Source organism: Geotrypetes seraphini, chromosome 6 (assembly GCF_902459505.1).
Source record: "Geotrypetes seraphini chromosome 6, aGeoSer1.1, whole genome shotgun sequence".
NCBI classification, from domain to species: Eukaryota; Metazoa; Chordata; class Amphibia; order Gymnophiona; family Dermophiidae; genus Geotrypetes; species Geotrypetes seraphini.
The window spans coordinates 5,858,606-5,873,975 of NC_047089.1; the positions used below are offsets into that span (position 1 = coordinate 5,858,606).

Below are 15,370 nucleotides of genomic sequence, written 5' to 3' on the forward strand. Positions count from 1 at the left end.
AAATGCATTTACATAGGGACAAAAAAAAATTAAATGGTCTAATGTCCCAACTTCTAGTCTGCAATGCCAGCATCTATTAGATCTAGTACTATCTATCTTTTGTAAGCGCGTAGGGGTCCATAAAGCTCTATGTAACAAAAACATCCAAGTTTGACTCATAGATGCTGACTTTGTAGATCTTAATCTCCAGGACCAAAATCGTGGCCATTGAGACTCAGAAATTGTCTGACCAATCTCAATACTCCAAATATCCCTAAGTCCAGTTTTCTTTTTTTTATTTAAAAATCCATTTAACAATTTATACCATTTTGCGGCTTGGTGACCCAAAAAATCCGCCTGGAAACATAGGACCTGCAGACTATATTGAGTATTAAGAGTTTTCCATTCAGGGAACCCTGCCTGAATAGCTTCAATTGCAACCATTTAAAATATTGTGTTTTATTTAATCCAAATTTATGTTGCAATTGTGAAAAACTAAGCATTGATCCTTCTGAAATAACATCATTCAATGTTCGTATACCTGCAATTATCCATTGTTTCCAGACGATTTTGTATCCGCCAATCTTGATCCTGGAGTTTACCCAAATTGATTGATTTAATGATTTAGCAATTGGTTCTGGTGATAGATTACTAATATATCTTAATGTCTTCCAAGTATCCAATAGAATTCTGTTATCCTTATATCGTCTAGGCATGTTTATACTAATTAGATGTTCTACATGTAATGGGAACAGGAGCCGTCATTCTAGATATAGCCAATCTGGTACATTCTCATTGAGATCTGGGAGGATCCAATACTTATCCTGTCTTAGAATATAGGCTTGATGGTACCTATAAAAATTTGGAAAATTTACCCCTCCCTCCACAATTGGTCTTTGTAAAGATACTAAAGCAATTCTGGGTCTTTTTCCAAACCAAACAAATTTTGTAAGAATATTATTTAACTTTTTATAGAATGACACCTGAAAAAATATTGGTATCATACTCATTTGATAACAAACCACAGGCAACATCATCATTTTAATTGTTTGAACTCTTCCCCACCAAGAAAGATGTAAAGGATTCCATTGCTCACACATTTCTGTTATTTTTTTTAATAAAAGTTTTTCATTTTCTTTGACTGTATCTTCAATTGTATTTTTAATAATAATTCCTAAATATTTTAATCCTTCTTCTTTCCAAATAAATGAATATGAATCAAATAATCCTTTGGTACAATGAACATTAATTGGAAGAATTTCTGATTTACTCCAATTAATTTTATATCCAGAAAATTTCCCAAATTTCTCTAGAAGATTAAGTAAACTTGGAACAGTATTCCCCGGTTCTCTTAAATATAATAATATATCATCTGCATATGCAGAAAGTTTAAATTCTCAGTAAGAAAATGGGATTCCCTTTATCTCCTTAGTTTGATTAATTGCAATTAATAAGGGTTCTAAAACAATATCAAAAAGTAAGGGGGACAAAGGACATCCTTGTCTAACTCCCCTACGCAAGTTAAATCTATCAGATAAATTGTTATTAATATATAATCTTGCACCAGGAGAGCTATACAAGGTCTGAATCATTTTAATAAAACCGGGGCCTATTCCGAACCATTCCAGAGCTTGATACATATAACTCCATTCCACTCTATCAAATGCTGTTTCTGCATCTAAAGATAGCATAAAAGCTGGATCATTCATATTTTTCACTAAATTTAAAGAGTGAAATGCTAATCTAGTATTGTTTGATGAGTGTCTTTTAGCAATAAATCCTGTTTGGTGTACATCAATAATAAAAGGAAGAGTTTTTGCCAATCTTATTGATAATACTTTAGCAATCAACTTACCATCTACATTTAATAAAAATATAGGCCTGTAGTTTGAAACCAAGGTAGGATCCCTGTTTGGTTTTGGTAAGACAATAATTACAGAATCAGCCATAGTACCTGATATATTCCCATTATTTATTTGGTATTGATACAAATTTAATAAATATGGTAAGATAATATTTTGAAATGTTTTATAGAATTCAACAGTATAGCCATCACCACCCGGAGCGGATCCAACTCTAAGAGACTTCAATGCTGATTCTATTTCTTTTAAAGATATAGGATCTTCTAAACTTCTTTTATATGATCCGGAACATTTGGTCCAATAAATGAGTTTAAGAAATTTAATCCCTCTTGTTCTTTATTTTCATAAGATTCAGAAGAATATAAATCTTTATAAAAATCAAGAAATTGTATTAAAATATCTTTGGTGTTAGTGTGTGTGTTGCCTTGTGTATCTTTAATTGCAATAATCTTAGATTTCCTTTTTTTTTGCTTTGAGAAAATTAGCTAATAATCTTCCAGCTTTATTTGAATTACCATAATACTGAACTTGCTTATAGAAGATATCTTTCCTCACAAATTGAGAAGAAATCTCATTATATTTCGCTTTTATTTTTAATAAACTTTGTAATGTATTATGTTCCCAGTTCTTAATTAATTTATTTTCTAATACTTTAATTTGTTTTTCCAAATCAACATATTGTTTTTTAAGTTGTTTTTTGATAAATGCTGAATATGAAATAATATTTCCTCTTATTGTTGCTTTAAATGCGTCCCACAAAATCTCAGCATTAATATTGTCCGAATTATTAATTTGAAAAAATTCATTCATCTTTAATTTAAAATCTTCCAGAAAGTTCGAATCCGCAAGTAAAGCATTATCAAATCTCCAAATTGGATTGAAATATACTATATCATTATTCTTAAAGTCAATCCACACACCAGCATGGTCTGAAATTACAATGGGATCAATAACTGCATTCATCACTCGCTGCGCTATATTATTAGACACGAATATATAATCAATTAGTGAGAAAGATTTGTGGACCTGAGAACAAAAAGAGAATTCCTGATCATTAAAATGAAGAATACGCCATATAGCAACTAAATTACAAGATTGAACCAAATTATCTAAACCTAACGATTTCATAATTCTACTTGGTCTCTTATCCAAAATTGGATCCATTACAGCACTGAAATCCCCTGCTACGATTAAATTAGAAGCAGCCAGTGGTAACAGTAATTGTTGAACTTGTTTGAAAAACTCCATTTGATTCGAATTAGGAGCATATAAATTTAATAAATCCAGGGTTGTATATCCCAGAACCATTTTGATATGCACCCATCTTCCTAAAGGATCATAGTTTATTAATTTGAAATCAGCATTGCACTTCCTATTTATCAGGACAGCAACCCCAGCTTTTTTTCCCATTGCAGGTGCAAAGAAGCATTTAGAAATCCAACCCCCAGATAACTTTTTAGATTCAATCTCAGAAAGGTGCGTCTCTTGAATAAAATATATGGCCGCATTTTGCTTTTTAAGGAACATTAGTACTTTCTTTCTCTTAATAGGATGATTTAAACCATTGACATTAATAGAATAAATTTTTATATCCATCTATTTTATAATAAATTTTGGCAAATACTTCTATAATAATAAAGATGACCAGACCTCAGCACATCAATTAAATATATGTCATTCATCCAATCCCCCCATCCCTTTCCCCCCCAAAAAGAAGATTATAAAAAAAGAATTCAAATTTTACATTTATCCCATTTTCAATCCTCATAAATATATTATTCCTCTGAACCCCCCTCCCTATGCTCCCTCCCCTCCCCCCATAATCATTGTCTGACCTGGAACACACATTGGTATAGCAGACCCTAAACCCCCTCCCCCAGACAACTAAAATCCCTCCATATTGAATTAACATATCTCAAAAAATACAGCTATTCTTTTTCCCCCACTTATGTAATATTTAATTATTTATATCTATACATATTCAATCATTCAATTAATAATTAATATCATCAATATTGATATTTCATTGTAGCAAATTACATAAAATTATCTATAATGAATTCAATATAAATATTCAAATAATTTTCATTCATATAAGTTATTCATATAAATAATAGTATCTTACAATTCTTTATCTCCTTATTAGTTATCTCTTCTTTAAAAGTCCCAATTCCCAGACTTAACCCTTTATTTCATAATTTTTGTATTTCATATCAATTAGTATCTAGGTGAAATATATCATTATATTAAGATTCATATTTAATTAATTCATATAAAATATAAATATATCTTCCTTTCAAAGTAATATATGTCCCATCTTAATATTTTGTTAACATTTTCAAATTTAACTATAATTCCATGTATATTAAATATTCATTGTTAATTTAGATATACTCATTCATAACGTTAATATATTATTAATACTAGCATCTAACCAATTTATTTAAAACATTCTCATGTAAAAATCATTCATAATATATTCAATATAAATAAATATTTGAATAAAATATATATTTCATATTTATTAATAAAGTTCTAAAATTATTTCCTATTTTAGTAATAATCCCTTTTTGAAAAATTCAGTATGCTATATTTATTTCCTTATATTAATCAAATATTGTTATTCAGGATGGTTAGTAATTAGTATTTGGGTAAATAAACATATTATATTTATAATAACTCTCATAGATGAATTAATTTCTTATTAAATTAAGAATGTATCAGTAGATTCAAAATATTAAAAAATTAGTCAAAAGATCTTCAAATGCAATAAAATGCAGTCAAAATAACTTGGTCCAATATCAATCCACTTCTTTTTTTTTTCCCCCTTCTCTTCTCTTCAAAATGAGTCTTCTCCATTTTCTCTTTTTCCTTTAATCAATTTTCCTTTAGGTAGACATCGGTTCTTCTTGTGAAAGAAACTCTAAGTTTTACAGGGTCTTGAAAATACCAGGACTTATTTCCAGTAGATATTCGCATTGTAGATGGACAGTACAAGCCGTACATATACCCTTTTTCTTTCAACTTCTGCCTCAGCATAAGAAACTGCTTTCTGATGTTTGCAGTGTGTTTTGCAAAGTCTGGGACCAGCAACAATTTAGACCCTTTATAATTTACATTTTTATTAGCTTTTGCTACTTTTCAGATTTCTAAAGCCTGCTGGTATCTTAAAACTTTAAAAATCAAGGGTCTGGGGCCATTCTGATTCACTGGTTTTTTTGAAGGGATTCTATGTGCCCGTTCTATTTCCAACGGCCACTTGGAGTTTAACTGTAACAGTTTAGGTAGCAAGTTCTCTAAAAACTGTATAGTTTAAAGATGTTCAGCCAGACCAAGCACTCCTATGTTCTTCCTTTTCCCCCGATTCTCCAAATCTATCAGCTGATTTTTCAAGCTTTCTACAGTCTGTCTTTCACTTTCACACTTTTGTGTGATAGCTTCCAGCAGCTCGACTCTCTCTTCAATCACAGACATCCTCTGCCTTTCAGTCTGGATCTCTTGCTTCAGACTTATCACTTCCTCCTTTACCTCCGAGATTTTACCAGCGTTGTCTGTCAGCATTAATTTAATTTTAAACAGCTCCGCCATTATATCTGCCTTATCTGAGAATTCCTCTGTTTCCAACGGGATCGGGACACTCGACGGCGATACCGGAGTAACTTTAGATCTTTTTGCCAATACACCGGAAGTGCACGGCTTCTCCGATTTTCCTTGCCTTGTGGTAGCCATTTCGGAAGTTATTTATAACACGGGTGAGCGAGTCAATTCAGCTGTTTCCTTTCCGTTGTCTGGGTTTGGGGAGCTCCGCGGTTATGCGACCATTTTGCGCGCTCGAAGCCACGCCCCTCCCTGAACATATTAAAAGATAGTTTGGAGGAGCCTATATCATTAAAAGAATTAGGATCAGCATTGAAGTCTCTTAGAGTTGAATCTGCTCCAGGTGGTGATGGTTTCACAGTAGAATTTTATAAATTTCAAGTTACCCTATTACCTCATCTGTTAAATTTATATCAGTCTCAACTAATTAAGGGTTGCATTACAGGTACTATGGCAGAATCATTGACTATAGTTTTGCCAAAGCCAAATATAGATCCCACATTGGTTTCAAATTACAGACCTATATCATTAATCAATGCAGATGGAAAACTTTTGGCTAAGACATTAGCTTTACACTTAGCTAAGGCTCTCCCTTTTATTGTTGATATGCACCAAACTGGATTTGTTGCTAGGAGACACTCATCTAATAACACAAGATTGGCTTTTCATATGTTATATTTAACAAAAGTCATGAAAGATCCGGCTTTTTCTGTGTCCTTGGATGCAGAGAAAGCCTTTGATCGAGTGAAATGGATTTTCATGTATCAAGCTATGGACCCAAATAAATTGTCTATTAGAGAATCCTGTAGCTTTGTCATATGACACGATTCTATTTGGTACGTCAATGAGAACAAAGAGCCAAGTTTCATCAATAATAAGCTTTTATTGATCATGACAGGAGTTGCCATACAACATATCACGCATAATTGGAAAAATTGGAGTAGGCTTAATTACAGTTTTTGGTGGAACTCATTGTGTCACGCCTATAAGATGGAGAGAACAATAGCCATACAAAAAGGGAATTATAACAAATTTAAAGAGATATGGGGGCCATTGACAAAATAGTGTAATGAATAGATACCATTTTCCATTATTAGCACATTGCAAGTGAAGGGATGGGAGGGGGGAATTTTGAATTTTATTAAGTGATTGGGTAGTAAAAAAGATTATCTCATACGATATATTTGATTGCAAATGTTTTGGTAGGGATGGGTGGGAAGGGATTAAATTTTATGTATTATTGATAAATATGACAGATGTTCAAGTGATGTATTCAAATTTCAATTGTTAATCTATTGATACACTTGTTGTAAGAGGTAAAAATGAATAAAGATTTATAAAAAAAAAAAAAAAAGAGACCAAATTTATGTTGCAACTGTGAAAAGTCAAGCAGCTTACCATTCGATATAACATCGTCTAGAATAATAATAATAACTTTATTCTTCTATACCGCCACAATCTTGCGACTTCTAGGCGGTTTACAATCAAGAGTGCTGGACATTCAGCGAAATACAATAAGTAGATATTCAGAGGAAATACAGAGATCAGAGACCTCAGGAGGCAATAGTATAGAAATACAATTTGCTGAGCGAAAATGTAATATGTACATTTTAGTAGGTAATGTCCGACAGGACCTGTTGGGGATAAATAGCAACGTAAAGTTACGATAAGATGAAGATAACAGATTATATTTATAACAGTGCTGTAAGTTCAGGTGGAATAGGGAGGGGGGAGGGAGAGGGAGAGCGGGTCAATTGTTTAGGTATTTCTGGAACAGGTATGTTTTTAGGCGTTTCCTGAATTCCCCGTATGTAGTGGGCGAAAGCAGTTGGTCTAGGTCTTTGCCCCATAGGACTGCTTGGTGAGAGAGAAGGTGTTGTGATGTTTTTTCATTTTGCAGCCTCTAACTGGAGGGGAAATTAGTTTTGGGTGTGTGTTTCTCTTGAGTTTGTTATTAGAAAATGCAAAAAGGTCCTTTATGTACTTGGGGGTCAGGCCGTATAGTACTTTGAAGCAGAGGCAGGCAAATTTAAACCTTACTCGGGCTTCCGTTGGTAGCCAGTGCAGCTGTCGATAGTGGTCGAATTTCTTCAGCCCGAAGATAAGTCTGACTGCAGCATTTTGCATTATTTGGAGACATCTCATATTCTTTTGTGAGATTGCTAGATAGGCGATGTTGCAGTAGTCAATACGTATACCTGCCATCACCCAATATTTCCAGATGATCTTAAATCCGCCAATTTGAATCTTGGAGTTGAGCCATATAGTTTGATTTTAAAAAATATTTTATTAATTACTGTACTCTTGGTGGTATATCAAATTCACTAAACTTGAAACTTAGGATGGTATTTGTTTGTGTCTTGTTCTTTGAGGTTTGTCTGTAACAGTCAGTCACATTTTAGAAGCAACATTCAGTTCCCAGGGGAGGATGATAGACAAGTGCTGCTTCTGCTACCATGTCTTCTAATAGAGAAGGCATGAAATCTGGTATCTTGTTTAGGCATGCCAGCTGAGGCGAGGGGATTAAAAAAAAGAAAAAGTTGTGGTGGGTAAGTGGAATGCTGTGGATATGGAGAGCCTACCTGTGCCTTGTAATGCTCTGCTTTCTGCTCCATCTGCTCCATCTGAGCTTTGACCTCCTCTACCTGCTTCTTACTCTGCTGCAGCTCCTCTAGGAATTCCGTCTCACGCAACTGAGGATCAAAATTGTAGCAGAGGTTTTACAAGTTATTTTCTATAATGCCTGACCATTAGGTGTTTTTGCGTAGAAAGAATCATTGCCTACAGCCTAGGCTTTCAATAACAGTTCTCAAGGGCTTCCCAACATGTCAGGTTTTCAGGCTGTACTAACATACATAGAGAAGATCTGAATATTTATTTATTCTGTACTGACTATACCACTATTTAAATGTAAACAACATAGCATAGCGGTTTACAATCTCATTCACATTAAAAGAGAAAGAGGAAGGAGAAATGAAGTCCTTACCTGCTAATTTTCTTTCTTTTAATCCCTCCAGACCGGCACAGAAACGGATGGTTTTACGCTCCTCTGCTGGTGGGGAGGGGCAAAAGATACTGCCCAAGGGCCAGGAGATGATAGAGGGAGAAATGTTGGACGTGGATGTAGAAGGGATGAGAGACAGATGCACCCTGGATTCCTCTCTCTCTCTCTTTTCCCACTCCCTTTGTAGCAACGGAGGGAATGAGAGGAAGATAAGAGGGAGACATGTTGCACATGGGGGTGGAGGAGAGAGGAAGAAATGCTGTGTAGGAGTGGGGAGGGGAAAATGAGAAAAAATGATCCAGGATATAAGGGAGTGAGGATGCTGTACAATGGGAGGGAGGGAAGAAAGAGAGAACTGCTGAACCATGGTAGGAGGAACCAATGAACAGCATCCACTTGAAAAAGAGAAACTGGAACCAACTTGAGGGAAAAATAAATCTCCAGACAACAAAGGTAAAAAATAAGAAGAAATTTATTGACTGAAACATGTTCGCTTTGGGAAATACATTTCTGGTTTTATTTATCCAGTATTGAAGTACATGCTGACCCTTGCTGTAGCTGGTGAGGGTACTTTCAAAAGATGGCCAGAACTTCCCTCCACCAAGCGTAGCAGTTGCAGGCAGCATCCCTGAACCACTGAGATGCCAGCATCTGTGATTCAGGGACGCTGTTGCTACCTGCCAAGCTTGGCAAAGGGACACCCAGCCACCTTCTGAGGAAGTCCTCAGTTGACATAGCTTGAGGGTCCTCATCAGCTGGAGTGTTTACATTTTATATCTCCAAATTAATAAAGTGTCTTTGCTTATTTGTAAATGGGTTTCTACCAGAGCCTTTAATTCAGTAGCATAATTAAATGAAATAACTACTTCTGAAGTTTATGGATATCAGCGGGGACAGGTTTGATTTCTGTCCCCACTCAATTCTCTAGTTTGCAGCTACTTTATCAAGTAGGCAAAAGAAATTAAAATTAACAGATTGACAGGATCTGAAGAGCATTTCAGGCAACTGTTTCAGGGCCGTAATAGAAGACTGAGGGTTGCGCTTTGGAAACCACTGCAACAGTACTAAAGTCCTGCTTTTTCCCATTCATTGCCCTTTTACCTTCTGCTTCTGCTGATTGGACTTGGTTGTCTTCTCCTGCTGGCTAAGACTATTATTTAATTCTAGGACCTAGAAGAGAAACACAAACACAGTTCTAGTAGTAGGATTCTCTTTAACAGCCTTATAGTTTTAAGTGAATGCACTTGAGGCATACCCGACCTACAGGTGTTTTCAAGGAATGACCCTTTACTCTCTCAGCTTCTAACACAGGCGGCTCTATCCTTTTCTCTCTAGTTTGGTTTTCTCAGATTTATTGTGTGTCCCCTTTTCTCTAGCTCACAACTGACACACACTATTTGACAGGTAGGTGTTAAGGCTTAATACAGTTGTATTCAATGATCAATGATATATGGAAAGATTAGGCTCTTATCTTGGTAGTCTTCTTTCTAGTAGATATACACATTATTCCTGAACCTTTGGGTAGTCAAACCCCTTCTTGCGAGAATTCTTATAGAGCCTCATTAGGATTCTTTTGCTCTGCCTCTCATTTCTCTGGCTGTCCTGCAATTCCTCAGTTCATACCAAAGCGGATGGCAGTCCTGGAGAGGAAATAGAATAGAGAGGGGTAAAGGGACTCTCCACGAGAAACATGTCTGTTCTGCTCATATCACTAACTTATAACAGATGAAAAAGAACAAAAACTTAACATAAGAATAGCCTTACTGGGTCAGACCAATGGTCCATCAAGCCCAGTAGCCCGTTCTCACGGTGGCCAATCCAGGTCACTAGTACCTGACCAAAACCCAAGGTGTAGCAATATTCCATGCTACCGATACAGGGCAAACAGTGCTTTCCCCATGTCTGTCTCAATAACAGATATGGACTTTTCCTTCAGGAATTTGTCCAAACCTTTCTTAAAACCAGCTACGCTATCCGCTCTTACATCCTCTGGCAACACGTTCCAAAGCTTAACTATTCTCCGAGTGAAAATTTTTTTCCTCCAATTAATTTTATAAGTATTTCCCTGTAACTTCATAGAGTGTCCTCTAGTCTTTGAAATTTTTGACAGTGAAAAATTGATCCACTTGCACCCGTTCTACTCCACTCAGGATTTTGTAGACTTCAATCATATCTCCCCTCAGCCGTCTCTTTTCCAAGCTGAAGAGCCCTAACTGTTTTAGTGTTTCCTCATACGAGAGGAGTTCCATCCCCTTTACCATCTTGGTCGCTCTTCTTTGAACCTTTTCTAGCATCACAATATCTTTCTTGAGATAAGGAGACCATAATTGAACACAATACTCCAGATGAGGTCGCACCATGGAGCGATACAGGGGCATTATAACATTCTTAAGTCTTGTTAACCATCCCTTTTTTAATAATTCCTAGCATCCTATTTGCTTTATTAGCCGCCGCCACACATTGGGCAGAAGATTTCATCGTATTGTCTAAGATGACACCCAGATCCTTTTCTTGGGTGCTAATCCCCAAGGTGGACCCTAGAATCCGGTAACTGTGATTCAGGTTAATTCTTCTCAATGTGCATCACTTTTCATTTGTCCACATTAAATTTCATCTGCCATTTAGACACCCAGTCTTCCAATTTCCTAAGGCCCACCTGCAATTTTTCACATTCCACATGTGTTTTAACAACTTTGAACCGTTTTTTATTACATTACAGATTTCTATTCCGCTATTACCTTTCGGTTCAAAGCGGATTACAATAAGAGTTGTGGAGGGAAGGGTTACAAAGTTAGATCAGAGATCGTTTCTGAGAGAGGGAAAGGTAGGATCAGGGGTAGGGGAGAGGGAGGTAAGAGGGAGGTATCATGGTATTAGGCTTTACTCATGGATTTCTTGAAGAGTATGGTTTTTATTTCCTTTCTGAACCTCTTGTAATCAGGGGTTCATATCAATAGGTTGGAGATTTGGTTATCTAGTTTTGCTGCTTGAGTGGCTAGTAGGCAGTCGTAAAGTTTTTTCTGTTTTACTTCTCTGATTGTGGGGTGGGTGAAAGGGGTGTGTGTTTTTCTATGCCTGGTAGAGGTAGTTTGGATAAGGCGATTGTTTAGGTAGTTTGGGCTGTCCCCATTTATAGTTTTATATAGTATACAGTAGAATTAAAATTGTATTCTTTCTTGGATTGGAAGCCAGGGTAAATCGATGTATGCCTCAGTGATGTGGTCATATTTCTTCAATGAGTAGACGAATCTCAAAGCTGTATTTTGAATTGTTTGTAGTTGTTTAATCATTATTGCTGGGCAGGGGAGGTAGAGGATGTTGCAGTAGTCGAGTATACTGAGGATTAGTGATTGTACTAGAAGCAGAAATTGTGGTCTTTCGAAGAATTTTCAGACTTGTCTGAGGTTTCTCATGACTGCAAAAGATTTCTGAATCGTTTTGTTTATTTGTGGTTGCATGGTGCAGCCCCTGTCAATAGTCATTCCAAGTAGTTTTAGGGTGGTTTGTAGAGGGTAGTTGATAGAGTTGATTACTAAGTTGGTAGTGGTAGGGACTTTGTTATTTTCTAGGAGGATGAATTTAATTTTGTCTGGGTTGAGTTTCAGTTTATGATTTTCCATCCACGTTGTAACTGTAGCTAGTGTTCGGTGTAGTGTGTGTCATTGCTAGCTTTGGTTGATCAAAGGGTATGAGGATGGTGATGTAAGAGCTGTAAGAGGTTAGACCTTGTTTGTTCAGGTAAACGCCGAGAGAGGCTGTATATAGGTTGAAGAGTGTAGGGGATAGTGGAGATCCTTGTGAGACTCCGCAGGGGTTGGACCACGGTTTGGATTTTTCTTTGTCTGATTTTACTTTGTATGATCTGGATTTTAAGAAGCCTTGAAACCATGAGTATACTTTGTCTGAGATGCCTATTGTGTCCAAAATTTGGAGAAGGATGTTATGGTCAACTAGTTCGAAAGCCGCCGTCAGGTCCAGCTGTATTAGCAGCATTTTTTTCCAATGCTGAGGTGTTGTCTTGCTGTGTCGATAAGGGAGCCTAGTAGCGACTCAGTACTGAAGTTAGTTCTGAAGCCAGATTGCGTGGGGTGGAGTAGGTTATGGTCTTCGAGATAGTTGTTGAGGAATTTGGCTACTAGTCCTTCTGTTAGTTTGATATATAGAGGTATTGAGGCGATTGGTCTGTAATTGGATGGGTTGTCTGTTGGACCTTTTGGGTCTTTTAGGATTGGGGTGATGATGATTTCGCTGAGGTTAGTTGGGAAGGTGCCATCTGTGAACATGGTTTGTATCCAGTGTAGGAGTAGGGTATGGACTTAGTGCTCGCTGATGACAGGAGATAAGGTGGGCAGTGGTTGAGTTCACAGAATGCATGGCTGTATTTATTGTATAGTTTGTTGAATTTGGTCCAATGTATCTTAGGGAATTGGGACCAAGTTCTGTCTGCAGCGCATGATTCATTTTCTGTAGGAGGCATTATGACATCAATTAGGTGGGCTGGGTTATTCTTGAGGGTAGCTCTGGTGTTTGTGATTTTATTCTTGAAGTGTTCTGTTAGGAGAGAGGCTGAAGGGGAGGGGTTATTGTTTGTGGTCATATAGGGTTTGGTGTTTATTAGATCATTTAATATTTGGAATAATTTTTTGGTGTCTTGGGTTTCCGTGCCTATTAGGTTTGTGTAATGTTTTTTTCTCTTTTCTTTTAATAGAAGTTTGTATTGCTTGTTAGTTTTTTTCCAGGCGGTTTTCGTGTGATCTAGATTGGTTTTTCTCCATTTTCTTTCCAGTCGTCTACATTGTCTCTTGAGTGTGAGTTTAGTGTCATCTGCAAATTTAATCACCTTATTCGTCATTTCAATTTCCAGATCATTTATAAAAAAGTTAAATAGCACCGGTCCCAATACAGACCCTTGCAGCATTCCACTGTTTACTCTCCTCCACTGAGAAAAAAGACCATTTAACCCTACCCTCTGTTTTCTATCTGATAACCAATTCCTAATCTCCCTTGGCTGAACCCATGCTGGCTCCATATCTTTTAATTCATGTTTGTCTAAGTGTTCCACAATTTTATTTTTTATAATTGTTTCTATCATTTTGCCCGGCACTGAAGTGAGGCTTACCGGTCTGTAATTTCCCAGATCTCCCCTGGAGCCCTTTTTTAAAATCGGAGTTCACATTGGCCACTCTCCAATCCTCAGGTACTACAGACAATTTTAGTGACAGGTTACAGATCACTAACAGCAGGTCAGCAATTTCATTTCTGAGTTCTTTTAATACCGTGGGATGTATACCATCCAGTCCTGGTGATTTATCACTTTTTAACTTGTCGATTTGGCTTAGTACATCTTCTAGATTCACCGAGATCTCTTTCAGTTCCTCCACATCATCACCCTTGAAAACCATTTCCAGTTCAGGTAGATCTCTTACATCTTCTTCCGTAAAGACCAAAGCAAAGAATTCATTCAGTCTTTCCACTATGGCATTATCCTCCCTGAGCACCCCTTTTGCTCTTTGATCATCCAACAGTCCCACAGATTCCCTCGAGGACCCTGGCAAGAACCCCCTTCCAGTTCTCCTGGGTTTGTATTCAATACTCCAGCGTTGGTGGTGGCTGGTTCCACATAAGATAAGTGTTGCCTTCTTTCTTAAAGGATATTTTAGGGATTTAATTTTTAAAAAAGAGTTTTGCATATACAACACATAATAAAAAGGTTTTTGCACCTTTAGCACTAGTGGATAATTAATTTAAATGGTGGGAAGGAGGGGTAGAGCATAGATGATTATATCATCAAATTCAGGATGCGGACCTGGAATGATATATAGATCATAGGAGGTCCTATGATCTGATTATCTAACATGTTATGATATGCTCACCTCCAACCCTAAGAGAGAAATTTAGATAGAACTTTTAGATGGAAACCTCATTCAATTGATAGAAAATGATCTTTTGATAAATTTTGTTAAAATTTGTGTAGAACAGCATGAAAGTAGTAGCTATTTTTTTAGCACTTCTGAAGACCTTTAAAGTGTGGTATAAAGAGATTTTTGTGAACATCGTGTCACCCATTTTCTCCATACAGTTCTCCTGGGTTCTACAGCCCCCACTCTTGGGATATGTGCTTTCAGAGGGCTCTGGAAAGGGTCTCTTTCCCTGGGAATGCACCTCCTGTGGATCCCCAGCACTGGAGTACTTGTAGGAAGTTGAGCCTGAGGCTCCTGTCCCTTCCCCGTGTACACTACTGCACACGGGATATGGACACTCCTCAGCTGACCATTTATCACAAAACTGACACAATATAGGGGTAAAAAGGCCTGAGGGGTCCATCCCTGTCGATGTTACACAAAATTGAGGGGCTTTGAGGCAGACAGAGGTTTTAGGAAAACAAGATAATTTAAAATCCAAGATGGCCACCACCAGGAAAATTGCACTAAAAACAGCCAGTGGAGACCTCACTGATGGACAAAAAATATAAGGAAAGGGGTTTTAGAGGGGGGGGGGATCTAGGCTCTGAGTGCAAAACCCATCAAAATCAATATTTGAAGACACCATTCTCCCCCACCCTCCCCCCTGATTTTCCCAATAAGCTATAATAGCTTTACTTCAGCATAGGTACTCAGCTGGAACAAATGGAGAAATCTACCTCACAGATTCACTGGACGAACCCGGTCTTCAGGCTGTCAGATGGACTGAGCCTCAACCCCTAGAGATCCTCATTGCAAAGGGGGGAGGACCTTGCAGCCAGCCCATTATTAATCTTGGCCAAGCCAAGAAGGAGCCCAGGGCCCCTGAGTCAGGGATAGCCCCTGAGCTGTAAAAAATACTAGCAGGCTGGCTAGCTAAGTGTCCCTGAAGGGCTGATCCTGCTAGTAGCAGACTTCTGTGGCGCAAGTCTGAGTCTTTTCCCAGGCAGAGGTACCAACAAGTGGAA

The 15,370-nt window shown here is 37.2% G+C and overlaps 1 protein-coding gene across 4 annotated transcripts in view; it reads right to left on the bottom strand.

Moving 5' to 3' along the window:
- Positions 1-15,370, bottom strand: part of NUMA1 (nuclear mitotic apparatus protein 1) — a 271,890-nt gene that overhangs the window by 58,527 nt on the left and 197,993 nt on the right. For all 4 annotated transcript variants that reach the window (XM_033949032.1, XM_033949036.1, XM_033949035.1 and 1 more), the window contains exons 16-17: positions 9,544-9,612; positions 8,021-8,131 (exon numbers count right to left, since the gene is read on the bottom strand). In XM_033949032.1, coding sequence (XP_033804923.1) covers positions 8,021-8,131; positions 9,544-9,612 — 180 coding nt within the window. The remainder of the gene's footprint in view (positions 1-8,020; positions 8,132-9,543; positions 9,613-15,370) is intronic.